Source organism: Polyodon spathula, chromosome 2 (genome assembly GCF_017654505.1).
Source record: "Polyodon spathula isolate WHYD16114869_AA chromosome 2, ASM1765450v1, whole genome shotgun sequence".
NCBI classification, from domain to species: Eukaryota; Metazoa; Chordata; class Actinopteri; order Acipenseriformes; family Polyodontidae; genus Polyodon; species Polyodon spathula.
Window position 1 is genome coordinate 35,575,798 of NC_054535.1, and position 15,997 is coordinate 35,591,794.

General features: G+C 35.0%; 1 protein-coding gene across 14 annotated transcripts in view; it reads left to right on the top strand.

Moving 5' to 3' along the window:
* LOC121295772 (nuclear factor 1 B-type-like) overlaps positions 1-15,997 on the top strand; it is a 137,564-nt gene that overhangs the window by 90,910 nt on the left and 30,657 nt on the right. For 12 of the 14 annotated variants that reach the window (XM_041220811.1, XM_041220830.1, XM_041220803.1 and 9 more), the window contains exons 3-6: positions 5,324-5,377; positions 8,461-8,529; positions 10,879-10,999; positions 11,492-11,610. In XM_041220811.1, the coding sequence (XP_041076745.1) occupies positions 5,324-5,377; positions 8,461-8,529; positions 10,879-10,999; positions 11,492-11,610 (363 nt within the window). The remainder of the gene's footprint in view (positions 1-5,323; positions 5,378-8,460; positions 8,530-10,878; positions 11,000-11,491; positions 11,611-15,997) is intronic. The other 2 variants (XM_041220839.1, XM_041220908.1) reach the window with 1 other exon arrangement.

Consider the following 15,997-nt stretch of genomic DNA (forward strand, 5'->3'; position numbering starts at 1 on the left):
TAACCAATCACATGCCAGAATTTCTAAGGACTAATTCATATATATATATATATATATATATATATATGATTATTAGGGGGCTGTGTGGTCCAGTTGTTAAAGAAACGGGCTTGTAACCAGGAGGTCCTCATTTAAAATCCCAGCTCAGCTACTGACTCATTGTCTGACCCCGAGCAAGTCACTTAACCTCCTTGTGTTCTGTCTTTCGGGTGAGATGTTGTTGTAAGTGACTCAGCAACTGATGCATAGTTAATACACCCTAGTCTCGTATCTTGTAAAGCGTGTTGTGATGGTGGTCCACTATGAAAGGCGCTATATAAAAATATATATATATAACCTGCAGAAAAGGGAGGGAGTGGAGGATTGAAACATTTCCAGGGGCTTACCCAACTAAGTAGTTATTTACAGACTGTAAAAAGTAAAGATACTAAAGCATTCTGTGGAAAACACATAGTGTAAAATGCCACTCTGCGTTCTCGTTTTTTTTTTTTATCCCTAGTTAAAGCAAACTAAATATGCACTTCTTACTTTTTTTTAATTGTATTTTCTGATTTTACCAGCAAACCAGTTAGTCCCAATTGAAACCAAAAACCTCAACCTGCACAACAGAGGCAATCCAATCAAGAGTTTCATGAGGGTGACCTTGTAAAACAGAGAGGCTAGATTAAGGGGCCCCACAGTTGCTTAATCCAAGACCCGCACTGATCCACGTGGTTTTGTTCGTTTCATTTTAGTGTCTGATGAGATCAGCTGGTCAGTGGAACCCTTACAGCACCACGTCAGTTGCACTTATTTCAGTTAAGACAATAATGTCGTTTAAGGTGTACGGTCTCAATTGCTTAAGATGTTTTGGCATAGTTGGTGACTGGAAACCAGTTTCGTTACTGTAATGTATTAGTACAGTGCGTTGATTTGCCATGTGCAGTGTTCCACAGTGGTCACATCCTTGTGCCTGCAGACAGTTATTTAACTACAATACAATCTTTAGTGGAAACAAAATGTAACAGTATTCTTGCTGGGCTATGTTTATTATATACTCCAAAAATAAGTTGCATTTTGTTATTAGAAAATAAATTAATTTCATACTGTATGAACTAAAATCCCACCTGCCGATGATATGAGGGACCATTTGCAATAGCTTTATGCCCCTGTCATTTCTCCCTGAACAGCATTGCCCCATAGTGTGGTACACCCACAGAAAAATGGTGTCTCCTATTTCACTGAGCGGAGGTGAGAAACGCGGTAGACCTGCACGTTTCTGATGCTGCAGTTTTGACAACAGTGCACTCTGTACAGTTGGAGCACTCTGTCTGCCAACTCGCTGAGCTTCTGTACTGTTTCTTGTTTGGCAGCCGCCTGTCCACTCACCCTGTCTGCTAGCCAGCTGCCAAAGAGACGCAGCCTGCCTCCTGTCTTCTTTTTTGTCCTGGCCTTGGCATAGACCTTAATCGAGTTGCCAGCTCCTTGATGCCAAAAAAAAAAAAAAAAAAAAAAAAAAAAAAACTTCATAAGACTAAGATTACACAGTGGGAAATACCTACGTTGTAGTACTGTAGTACAGGAAGTCCTGAACAGGATATTTTAGATCATTCACATTTTGCTAATGCTGATTTGCAATTGTTGATTGCTGAAGTTGCAGTTTTTAGTTTCTTTTCATATACATTTCTTACATGTTTAGTATCTTATGTGTTTTCTGTATGATTTTCTTTTTTTCTTTTTTTTTTGGTTTATACTTAGATTAGTATTTTTCATGGTAGTATACCAGCACACATTTGTATCTAAAATTTCAAGTGAATTGAGGAAGTGTGAGTCTTTTTTGAAGCAGTTTTACTGAATAGTTACTATGGAAAGCAAATAATGCTATAAGCAGAAAATAAAAATCACATTTTTGTACAGCTGTATAAGTTAATTAAAATGTAACTGCAAGTAACTACAAGTAACTGCAATGAGCCATTGTTACAGATCCTTAGCATAATTACACACATTTTTATTCCCATTAAGAATTGTGCTATTTTTTTCCTTACCATTTCTTTGTTATATTTAAAAATAATATATTAAAAAATAATAAGTAATTTGTTTTTTGATGACCTAAAAAGCTGGGGAGAAACCTGGTAAAAATGCAACAGAATTTTAAAAAAGTCACAATGAAGTGCAAAGATATTCATGCAGACAGTTCTGTTAGTGACATATTCAATCTGTGTTACATGCCAGTATGTCAGAATTTGCAGACTGTAAACACCCAAGCCATTCAGGATACAGAAGGTTTATTCACTGTTATGGCATTGCTGTTGCAGTCAGATTATTTGTGCTCTTGTGCCTGACTGTGCCACATCTCAGGAAACCTTTCATGCAATGTTGATGCAGGCCATGAAAGGGAAATAAAAGAAACTTAATTTGTTTCTATTGGTAGGTGTTAACTTGTAAAAATTACCAAACCAAAACAGTGTATATACAGTACTGTATATGCGGTTATTTGCCTTCTAAATTTGAAAAAGGTTTGTGATTGTAAGCTGGTTACACAGCCTCAATGCATTTTAAAACAACATTCTACAATTGCAGAAAACAATGGATACCTGTTTCCCAGACTTGCAGCCAGCAGCCAGTTGTTCAATTACTTTAAATCTACTTGCCAACATTCAGAGAATACTGAGCATTTCAGAGCTTGAGGCTTCCTGTAACATTCCATTTTGCACAGTATTATTAAGTGCAAAGGAATTTTTTTTCAGAAAGGAATACAATGAAACATGCCATTTCTTTTTTGTAGCTATTGGAAACTACCTGTTTGTAATTTGATCAGCAAGACTTAAGCCTAAACCATACATTGTGGCTATGATTTACAGGTATTATTTCTTTACACTTTTCAGGTTTAAAAGTTGGGTTCAATCTTGAATTTAAGCACATAAAAGGCTGATTTCACAGACCCTGATTTGCCCTAATCATGAAAAACATTACAGTGAATTATGGAAAGAAAACCAGTACAGTGTGGTACTGTATTCCACGTTAGATTTGTATTTCTTTGTGTGCTGTGGCTAACCATTGTAGCTGATGACAGGTTGTCACAGGAGTGTGAAATTCTTTGCCTTAAATTATCAGCAAGTTGCAGTTTTAACACAAACTGAGTGTAACAAAGGATAGTGGACTATCAGCATGGTGGCGTGACACATTAATGCTCTTGAGTGTTCAGTGATCAAGTGGGGATCAGACTATCTTCACAGACACAGTGAGGTCATGGTTACAAAGAAAATCACATCAGGAGGGTCCTGCTTCTATTTCAGAAGTGTTTCAGGGGAGGGGCATTGACTGTTTAAAATTCTTAAGTCACCACTTTCAGATGGACATGCTGGCTTGCAAAAATAAGTAAGTAAAGTCCTGTTATCTGCAGCCAAACAAGAAATTGGTGCACAGTAAGAAAGCATGTTGCTGCTCCAGTCTCTTTTATATTGGAAATCACAGTTTTCTCAGCAAAACCCAGGTGTAATTTCTATAATTTGACCACCAAAGGGTGTAATTAAAATGGTCTTAATACTTAGCTGATAAATCTCCAAATTAAAAAAAGAGGGACAGAGTGGTCTCAGAGGCTCTGATCATGTTGAAAACAAATGAGCCTGAACAATTTTATTTTCAAACACCCCTCATACAAAATTACAGCACACAGAAGTTCATGAACACAGGGTTCTATGGTGACTTGGTCTTCATGTCCAGCTTGTTGCAGGGAGGCACTTTACTGTAGAACTGTGCTCATGGGTCATTCCATGCCAACTCAACCAGTGCTGTTGCCTGTCGTCTCAGATTTACTTGTCAGTTACCCCTTGTCTGGCAATTTCCCAGAAGTGAGTCGGGTGCTCCTAGTATTTTGTTCTGAAAAGCCCTGTTCAGTACAAGTAGAACAAGGTGCTACACGTGATGACAGCGTCTAAATTGCGCCCAGGGTGATTTTTTTCTGGTCAAGGTCCCTTTCTCACTTTAGGTTGACCTTTGCAAAGCTACAGGTTGAAGGGGACATTTAAAAAAAAAATAAATAAATACAGCTATAATTTCTGAACTCAGCATGTCATAAAACCCCCAGGTGACTTTTTCTAGGAAAATCTGAGACAGACGGGAAACGAAATGCCCCTTTTCTGACTGAGTTGGCATGGAATGACCCTCATGCAGTTCTGAAAAGAAGCATATGGGTATAAACATGGATATGTTCATGATTGATAATTAAAATAAGTATATTTAATTTGTTATATCCTGCCTGCAGAGGCACACTGTAAATACTGTAATACCAAGAGTTAACAATGCAGAGTGATTTTTTCCCCCTCATGCTTAACGTTCATTATGGTGTAGTTCCCTCCCTTCTTTGTCATTGTTGAGTACATGCCAAGAACATTCCGTTTTGCATCGCTGACACCACTAGTAATTTTTTTTTTTTTTTTTTTTTTTTGAGCAGTGCATGAGGTCTATATATATAAAAAATGGTGTTTTTCGTTGTTAAAAGGGGGTATGTCAGTTCACTGTCTGGTACAGTTGTGTGCATTTTAAGTGCAGCTAGCAATGTCTTAAAAGGTTATACAGTAGTTAATTTCTTGAAGCTTTCTTCAGCTAAATATGGCTTGTGGAAACTAGCTAAAAATGTTCTCTGGGAAATTCCTTGAAGTGTCACATGATTATAATGAAACTTATGCTGAACTGAGTGAAAAATTACAAGCACTTTGGGTATGCTCTTGGAAAGAAATAAGAATGTCCCTTTGTGTATTTTGTGCTGCACCTTTGTTTGCGAGACAACACTTCATATCTGAGTGCATGAGTGTGATGTTTTTGCATTGCATTGAAAATCCTGTCTGACCTGTTGTATTCATGTGGAGAGAACACCTGCACTAACAAAAGAAACCTGACATGGTTCAGAGATATTAAAAAAAAAAAAAAAATAATATATATATATATATATATATATATATATATATATATATATATATATAATCAGTATCAGAAAGGTGAACTTCAAGTAACTTCACTAAGGAAACCAAGATGCTTTTGGTACCAGTCTTTTAGCCTCTGGTGTGGCTCTTACCTACACGATTAATTTTAATTTCTGAAAACAGTGCATTGGTATACCCCTTAAGCTATGTTGCTTTATCTGCATGTACTGTATTATCTAAATACAGTAAGTTTAATTCCTGTCGTAATATACATTTACTGCAGTCTCTCTCTCTCAGACATACGGTTTTAATCTGTGTATGAAGAATGTATACATTTTTAGTAGCACATTTTATACTGAGTTTTTTTTTTTTTTTTTTTTTTTTTTTTTTTTTTTTTTTTTTTTTTTTTTTTACATTTGCAGACTCCCAGCAGTCAGGAAGTCCAAGTAACAATGAACCTGGAAAGAGTCCTCCAGGTAGGTACAAATCACAGAATGTTTACATATTATCTATAAAGGAGAACAAAGGTACAATACAAGCAAAGGAAGTTAAACACCAAAGGTGTTGATTTTACATTAGCTCTCCAGTTCACTAATGCCAGTGCAAACACTGTTTCACGACTACGCCTTTTATAACACATGTATATGTACTACACAAATATACTTTATGTGCTTGTCACAGAGACCGCCGAAGTGGGCGGCGTCAGAACCAGGAAGGAATGAAATACACAACAGACAGGATGAAATGAAATGATGATGGCGCCTGCTTGCGCCGGTTTATTGTAAATAAAAGGTTTAAACAAACAAACAGAAACAGGACACGGCACTTTACGCCAAAATAAACAGACAAAAAAAAATGGACTATACTTAAGAAAACACGGTACACGGACAGACACACTAACAAACACGGTGAGCAGATAAATATAAGTATTGTGCTGGTCCCACCAGCACGCAATAGCAATTGATATTTTAACTCGCCTGCTGTCTCTCCCGTTCTCCACTCACCAAACACCCAAACGCGAGTATGTGAAAACGTGCATCTGTATATACTGTTGTGCTGGGATTCAATTACTAATTAATTATTCACTTGAATCCCAGCACGTGACCTCGTGCTCACATATTAACTACTTTAAATGTACGTGAAGTGATGTACAATCCCGTGCCTAAATACAAATATACATTTTAAACACTCATGTTTACACCAACATTTAACAAACCACATGCAACATAATAGATAATATACACAGGGGCGGGCACTTAGTCACAGTGCTATATAGTAGTGTGAAAACCCATTAAAAGCCCCCAAAGTAGTTTTGTTTTTAGTCATAATAGAATACATACATCAAGTGGTCCAGGAGTTTTAATTGTTTGTAGTGTTGTGTTAGGCTGCTGTTTGAATGGTCATATAGTATTAGACTCACTGTTTCAGAGAATAATTCTCAAAGCTTTGTTCATTTTAAGTATTAGTATAGAAGTACTGATTCTTGCCAAAAAAGAAAGGATTTTAGAAAAGTGGCCTTGTTTTTCTGTGATATTTCTAGTATTAATAAAATAGACATTTGTGAAATTGCATGCTTTACTGGAAATACCACTATATGCATTAACATGCTTTGATTGTGTTGGTTTACTGTAGTTTGACTTGAAACCTCAATGAACTGTTGGATTTAGCCATGCAAACATGTCTGCTTACATGTACTGTATGGTATAACACCTAATGTATTCTTCATCTCACAAGCTGCAAATTAAATAAATTACACAGTGACCATTATCAATGGAATTCTAACCTTTAAACAGTAGGACTAAAACATGAGCCATGAAGGTCCTATGATTAGGGTTTGACAGGATAGCAAGGTAAACATGGATAATCTTTACTTGATGAAGTTCACATTTGTTCTATTCATAAGCCAGTGTTTTGTACAGGAACTGTGTGTGACACCTGTCTAATAGTATGAGATCTGTGATTGTTGGACTTTGACTTGAACAGGAAATAAAATAATGATTTGTCTTTGTGGTGAAACCAAGATCATTGTGACTTTATAAACAGACCACAAAACAGATAAAGGACTGATCTCCTGTGAACTGTAGTAAGAGGATTAACATGCACTTTAAAACATTTGGCTAAGCTGGAATTACCAGGACTGTTAAACAAAAACCAAATAATCACAAAAGTAATGTACGACTCAGAGTTTTCTACTAGTTTTGTAAAATGTTATGTTATATATATATATATATATATATATATATATATATATATATATATATATATATATATATATTTTTTTTTTTTTTTTTTTATATATATTTTTTTTTTTTTTTTAATTTCGAAATAAGTACAGCATCAGATTTGCCCAATAAGTTTTAATATTATATATAATATTAAAATTACAGTATATACCACCACAGACTTTGGACAATTTTGAGAGGGAACTACATCTAGCAAGCAGTTTGCATGGGTCTGTGCACGTCACTGTAGTGACACACCCAGGAAATGAGTACTTAAATGTTCTTTTTATCAGTAACCTTTGTGTTCTAAATGTGTTTACATTACATTATTAAGTGGTATATCTCTAAATAAATAGATTTTTCCAGGAATTTGCATTAAACCGATTACAAATTCCGGGGATGAAAATAATTTGAATGGAAGTGAACCCATGCATTATAAGCTGCTGTTATTTTTCATAACAAAGTGCTACAACAAAGCATTCTGTCTCATAGCCTTTGGCTACTAATTCAACTGTCTGCCTTTAATTATAAAGACCTACCAGTAACGTGCACCTGAAAGTTTGGAGTACAGTGGCTGGCAACCTGCCTACACGAAACAATGACAGCAGTCTTACCATGAACATTCTGGGCTTAGAAATGTATATATTTCTGGGAACGATTTCAATGTAAAACAACACTGAGTGTGCCATTTTGAGAAAAAGCTAATGTCAAATAGTTTATCAAGCAACTGACCTTGTAGTTATTACGAATTATTTGATGCCTTGTCTCTTCCTGAACAAATGTTTTATTTTTTTCTGTGTCGAATATAAAAATAATCAAAATGTAATTTAGTTGTACCACTTGAGCAGGTCTGTGAATATTCCTGCCAAGCAAAGCAGACAGGACAGATTACACTTGAAAGCCCAGACTGAGTCAGATCATAGTTATACTTGTTTACACTGCATGCCGTGTTCTTTGGATCTTAGTGAGACGTGAAACAAAGTGAATGTTAGCAAAGTGTTAATGCCATTCAGCTGATAAATATCTGTATAAAAACACTGGTTTGCCAACTATTAAAACCCATTTCAGAATTGCTCAGTTTATCATAAGCATATGTATAAGTAACTGTTATAATTACAGTATATTGTTAGTACTGTATTCTGTCCTTGTCAGAATATAAAGCACATGATTTTATAATACACAAAACTAGTATCCTTTGTAATTTATATAAAAAAAAAAAAAAAAAAAAAAAAAAACATAACCATATACTGTGCAGAAGTAAAGAAGGAAATAAAACAGGAATGTTTGGTCTTTTAGAAGTAGCTTGATTTTTCTTTCTTTTACTCTTTTTCTTTCAGTTTACCTTGAGGACAGTTTTATAAAATCAGGAGTCTTCAGTGTTTCAGAGCTGGTGCGAGTTTCCAGAAGTAAGTAAAGCATTTTTCTTTCACACTCCAAGAGCTTGATTAGAATTAATCAGGGTCTTTATTATTGGTCTAAACAGTGGCAGATTTGAATACTGCTTGCCTTGTCTTGTATTTATTGTATTTAGTGATGGTAATAAGGGGGGTTAATAAATCACCCCTGGTGGAATACATTGCAGGATTTAAGAAAAGGGCAGTGGCATGTACATCTGCCACTGTTTAGATCCTTAAAATAGACCCCACGTTGGTGCCACACCATGTTCATGACTTACTCTGATACATGTCCAAACCAACAGTTTCTTGAAATCTGTTACTTAAGGGTTTGCAGTGGTCCTTGCTTAAACGTTCCCAGTGTGCCGCTGCTTTAAACAATGCACAGCCAAAGATTTTGCATATTTAATTGGTGAACATGTTGTTAAATATTTAAAACACTGAAGAAAATAATTAGATTTCAGTAAATATAGTTAAACTCTATCACTTTTAAGTGCTGTTGCATAGTTCTTGTTTTATTTCAACCAATGAAGACTGCATATTAAAACAAAAACACATTTAAACTACAGTATTTTTTTGCTGTTTATTTTATTAGAAATAACAATTTTAGCATAATGCTATGCTTATTTTATTTGTTTGACACAATGTCTCAGTACTATCACTGATATAGGATCAATGTTTAAAGGGTCACTAATCAGTAAAGGATGAATTATGTTTTGTTGGTATAACAAGGCATTCACTCTGTGGTATATAGGCAGAATGATACAATAGAAAGATATTTTTGTCAAGTGTCAAGTATCCTGTTGGGGTATTTGTGCAGTTATGCATGTTAATTGGGATTGGAAAGTGGTCTCTCTCATTAGGAACATGTTATCCACAATGTCCCATGGCTTTTCATACTGTATGCCATTCAAGTTGTAGAGACATAACTACTTTTAAAACATTTCTCTCAAAGAAAATACAGGACAAAGCCACATGGGGGATTTTAAGAGTGTTTTCCATTAACTAAAAGTTGAGCTTATTCCTTAGGAATTGCATCACTTTCTGGTTTCATTTTCCTGATTTGTCAACCCTCATAAAAGTTAATATTGAAGTAATTAAAAAGAAAAAAAAAACTTTGCTTTTCCCATGGTTATACAATTCGTTTATCATAGTTTACCATGGTTGCCATGCTTTCTAATTTAGTACCATACCTCTGGGTTTTACAACGCTTACCTATGCTTTACCATGTTTTTGATATTCTTTATTGCACATTACTATATATAAGGGTTTATATGCTTTAATTCTAACACTGCATTATATTTTAACAGACTGGTACCCAATGTTTTTTTATAGTACCGGTACTTCTCATTGTTTGATTGTTAATGTTTATGTACTTTTGCTGGCTCTGAGGTCACAAAGTGAATAAACTAAACATGACAAACTAAAATGTTGAATATGATATACTGATATTCATTACAGACATAACGCCTGAAGCCCACAGGTTGCTCTACTGTGTTTGCTGTGTAGCAGGTTTAATTGCATGAGTGTTATTCCCAGTTGCCACTTCTTTGCTACAGCAGATTAATTCTGTTTTTGTTTAATAATAGTGGTAAACATCAAGGCACAACAGATGCTACTGTGGTTAAACTTTCAACACTTTCACCAAAAAACACCTCTTTTATAAGATATCACTCATTAAGGGCTTTAATAACATTATCTGAACAGGAAAGTCAGACTTTCACATTCTCTTGTGTTTACAGATTGTTTTAACAGCAGTTCCTTAAAACATGTGAATAATACTTTCTTTGTTTTTGAAGTTGTTGAAAGACTCAGCAGTGCACACTCCTGTAGTTAAGATCTCTAATGCTGTTTACAAAACAACTTTTCAATAATACACCTCCTTAACCGGACGCAAAACAACTGGGGCAACTTCCTATACAAAATGATTTCCTCTGCCTCACATTTTTACTGATTTCTATAGCCGGAACTTCTATACATATAGTGTATATCCAGTTTGTAGGCATTAGGAAAATATGAGTTATTTGGTCTGATCCTGACATATTTTTAAGTTATTTTTTCTCAAGATACTGTGATAGTTTTTGTGCAGGTTTTAAGATTGACTAATCTCTAGATTATTATTTCTTTGCTTACAGTATACACCTGTGATAACCAGCTGATCAATAACTATAAACACTTTTGATTCAAGTTGTTCCATTTGTCAAAGCTATCATCTATTTGAAAAATACTGCTTGTTGGCTCATTATAAAACAGTAATCAAAACCCTTATGAACAAGTATAGTTACTTTTTCATGAAACAGACCGATGCAAATTAAATTACAATGTTTTTTTTATTTTTTTATTTTTTATTTATTTTTACAGTGCCCATCACCCAGGGAAGTGGGGTGAATTTCTCAGTTGGTGAGCTCCAGAGTCAGCCATACTACCACGACTTGAACTCGGGTGTAGGCCTTCACAGATCACTGTCCTCTCCGCCCGGCAGGTGAGTTAGTTTAACTACTGGCGGTAGGAGTCTAATGCAAATATATGTCTCAGCTCTGTGTTTAAGGCATATAGGGCTTGATTTACTAAGCACTGATGTAATGTTTGTACTTAAACACATTAAAACTATTTTCAACATTAAACCTGTTTTGTATTTCAGACTCTCTTCTTACTTACAATGTTTTAATTTGGAAATAAAATCCAATTCTATTTTATCTCTGTCTCATTATGCTAATGCGGAATACATTTTCTCATGCAAAATATTCACAATATTACGAATTTTAGTCATTTGTATAAGACGTTATTTACCTAAGTTAGTAGGCTAAATATTATTTCCAGTGAGATATTGCTATCTCCCAGTCATTTTGCTCTGTTCAGGCCAGATTAGCTTGCAAACACAGGGACTGGTTTGTTGTTTATTTATGCACATATTCAAATTATAATATTAATGAATAAAATTAATTAACTAGCTGTTTTCTGGTCATCTCAACAGCAAACGGCCTAAGACGATCCCCATAGAGGACAACATGGAGACAAGCCCATCTGGAGACTTTTACTCTTCTCCCAGTTCACCAGCAAGTGGCAGCAGGACATGGCATGAAAGAGATCAAGGTGAGATTTATACATCAAAAACCAGTGCAGAAAATTAGCGCATTGCTGGATTTGTGCTAGGTATCAGCTACTAGAATTGTGGACAGGTCTCATGGATGCACTAAATATGTCTTCTGTTTCCTTTGTAAGTTCAAGTAATGTTAGCCTTAGTGTTAGCCAAGTAGCCTCATTTTTCTAAATTTTCACAAAATCACTTTATAATCCAAAAGACAGACTTATTTTTTATTATATAGCTATGAGTTAGTTATTTTTTACTGCCAAAAAATGTTGTTAACAAACAAAAAAACACATGTATGCTGGGAAATGAAAGAAACTGAGGACCTCCCTCAGCAGGTGTGTGTGTGTGTGTGTGTGTGTGTGTGTGTGTGTGTGTGTGTGCGTGCATGCGTGCTCTTGAGGCAGACAGAAACAAGTGTTTATTTACAATATATACAAATATAATTAGTCTTACAGTGTGACCATGCAGGTTTTCCAAATAATACCTAATATAATATTTGATCATACTGCACATAATTAGCTTTCATATCCAAGTGTGACTAAATATTTTCATATTGTACAACCTGTTTACCTTCAGGCTGCCTTATTAGGTAATATTTTACAGCCCTGAACTGTTTCCCGTTTTAATATGATATATATTCAAAATGCTGCAATGATCCACCTGGGATGAAAAATAGCTGTAGTTAAAACTGAAAACATATTCAAACCTAGGGTCACTTTGTTTGGGATGCCGGAGGTAAGGCCTATAGCTGAATTTCACCTTTTCATCGCCTGGCTGATTGTCTTCCTGGTAACACCGACAGAAGTGACATTCTCCACTATAGAGGACCATATGGCCTCTTTGGTAGCTTAACTGATAGTCTTTTCCAAATAACTCAATTTCATGCTCAGTTCTGCATGTAAGGACTCTCAGCTCCTCCTCCAAAAACTTTTATTTTCTTTTGCGTGTGCCAAAAGGATTTTTCTGCCCTTCCTCTGACATATTTTTTTGCTTGGTTTAATTATCGTGCTCCAGAAATCTCATACAGCGCCTACTGCTCTCTGTACTCCTAACTCACCTCACCTCTAGGTTGTAAGTGCAGCCTCTAAATAGCCCGATGCACAGGCGGTGCTCATTGTGACCCTCATTATCACGATTGCAGCTCACTCACTCATTATTTGTGTGTGTTGAGTAATTTGCATTGCTCTTAAGTTTGCATAGGCCGCAGTGCAAAACAATTGCCTGGACACTAGGCAATTTGGATTGTGCGGCCGCAATTGTTTGCACTACGCCTGTACTTACATCAGCCCCAAAGTCACTGTCTTGGGTTGAATCTCCTCGTTTACCACTGGCCCACACTGCTGGAAACATAAGTACCTTTTAAAAGACTACCTCAAGCACTATGAGACTAGCAGATCAAATTGGTCCTGTGGTATTTGTTGATTTCTATGCGATTTATGACTTACATTTGACAGGAATAAGACTTAATTTGTGATCTGAAGTCCCTCTGTTAGCAAAGTCCATGTAAACAGTCATGCTTGTTTACTTATGTCTTAGAGGCATGATGGATTAAAAGGGACTGCTGCTAAGCCAGCGTTTACTTTTTCAATATATTAACTTGAAATGCTAAGCACTGTAATAACCTTTGTACTGATACAGCCTTGGAACTTTAAACACAGTATCTGAACTAAAAAAGAGTGCTGTCATTAATCTTGCTTACTGTTTTAGAAACGTTCATACTAATAAACGTTTTATTTAAACTCATCTCTTAGCAGCTGGCGTGGCTCATTTCTGTTTCATCAGTCTTTTTTGTTTTACCACACTTCACCTTGCTGTCTTTGTTTATATTGTGTATGTTGCAGTGGTTGTGAGGACACTAGAAATGTTTAACCTCAACATGCAAATCAGCTTAAATAATGTTTTGAACAAGTAGTAAAAAGTATTTATTTACTTTTGTATAGAGCGCTTTATTTTTCTTTAACACATTTGAATATGAACAAGTAAACAGGGTTTTTCCATTTTTGTTTTGGACTAATATAGAGACTGTATATAAGGACTGTCCAAAGCTGGTTCATACGTATGGTAATTTCTCAAGACATTCCTCAAAAATATGTTAGTAAGTGCTGAAATGCCTCATTAATTATAATCACTACCTGCCTAAGTACAGCACCAGAAGGACTGCAAATACTGTGTGGAAAACCGTAATGAATAAACAAGTAGTTAAATAATCCTGAGATTTTAAATATACTAGATTTAAGTGTTATCTTTGTTTATGCTAACTTGTTGCTTTTTGTTTTACAGTTATTATCTTATGCTTATGGTACAGCATCCATGTTTTGTTAATATTGCTATTAAATGTAGGAATATTTATCCACACTGTCAGAAGTCTCTGTAAGATTGTCAGTACTATGATTTCACACAAGGAGAAAATTAAAAGTTTAAATAACGCTGATATGCTGTATGTTTGTAAGATAAATAGAAATATAACCTGAGGAAGGAGGGCAATTTAAGCAGACTGGGTGGTTTGTTTTTATTTTGTTTATACCAGGCACAACTAAATATTTTGGGTATGACTAGACCATGGTAGTTGGGAGGTGAAAAATAGCTTGGGTCACGTTTGCTTATACTGTATACAGTTAGTCTGAAAGGTAACCGTGTACCTATATCCAAACTGAATACAAACAGGCAAAAAAAAGATGGGCATACTTTTGGCACACACACATGTGATATTTGTAAACATACCCCATAATGCCGAATGCCTGATTTTGGTTCAGCATATAATTTATTGTGGAATTCAGAAAAAACTAGTTTATATATATATGTGTGTGTGTGTGTGTGTGTGTGTGTGTGTGTGTATATATATATATATATATATATATATATATATATATATATATATATATATATATATATATATATATATATATATATATATATATATATATATATATGTTTTGTAATTACACTGAATCTAATTACATTTCTAGTAATTGATAAAAACTTGGTTGCCCAGTGGGTTTATGATCTGAGTTGCACACCAAGGTGTGGTTTATAATCCTCAAGTCACAAGTTATACATGATGTAATAATGAGTAAAATTTGGTCAGAAATAAGTTAGAGGAGTTTTCAACCTAACACTGCACTAAGTAGTGCACATGTAATACAGTAAGCAGCTGGTTGTAGTTGATGTTGTCTTCTGTGATTAAGCAATTAGTTAGATATCATAAACATGTTGTTATAACGAACTGTTCCAGAAACCTTCTAAAGAGTATAACAGAACAACATGCATAATTGGGAAAGAATAAACAGGTGTGTGAGACAAACAGGTGTTAAGGTTGATGTTTGAACTTGTCCTATGTGAGTAGATTTCACTGAAGTCTGTCTAACAGGTGGCTAGCCAGTTGGTGGGTCATGTGACATTTATCCAGGGAGGGCAGGGGGGTGGTACTTAGATGGGGAGATTGCTGTAACGCATGTCTCATTAATGTTTCCTATGGTTATGCTGAAATCTACAACAGTTTTAATCATGGGCTGACTGAAGCATGTTTCCGGGTATGTCTTCCAATGATTTCTAGTTGTAATAGCGGAACTGTTGCCTTGGGCAGGCAGTAATACATTCACAGCCATTCAGATAGCGACACAACATTCTGGAAAGAAGCACATGCACATTTTATTCCGCTGTTTCTTTTTCGTACTGTAATATGCACATATTGTTGCTTTTACAAAATGCAGGAGTGCATGAGAAATGTATTTTTAAAATGAAATCCATATGAGAAAATAGCAGTGAGCCATGAGCACTGCCAACATTTCTTTACCATTCATCTCCTTTAAGGCAAAAAATACAGTGCACCTTTGAAGAAAAATGCACTTAAACAATTATTTGAAACTGTAGTAATATTTATAGAACCACTTTAGCCAAAGAACAGGCTTTTTATATAATGGTTTCCTTTTTTTAAAAGTCCCTCTGTTTTTAAAGCAACCAGTAACCTTCCCAGTATTCACATTTTGGCACTGGAATACAAAGCTTACAGTTAAACGTTATGATAACCAACCTCTGTTTGCAATAAAGAAAATATCAGTTTTCAAAAATCTTTAACGTTTTCATGAATATGATAGCATTCACAGCAAACAAACTTTGTTTATTTTTCGTTTTAAATGAAACACTTTCATTATCAGGTTTGTCCATTTGATAAAATTTTCTAATTGTATTTTACTGGATTTGGCTTTCAGAAAATAATTCTTTAGAAACAGCATTCCAATGTGTTTTACAAACATAAACTAATCTATATTTTTATATGTTCTGTTAAAAAAAACAAAAAAACAAAAAAAAACATCACAACTGTTGCATGTTTTAATACATTATCCCGTTATCCTAAACACTTAATCATTTTTAAACTAATATTTATTTTTC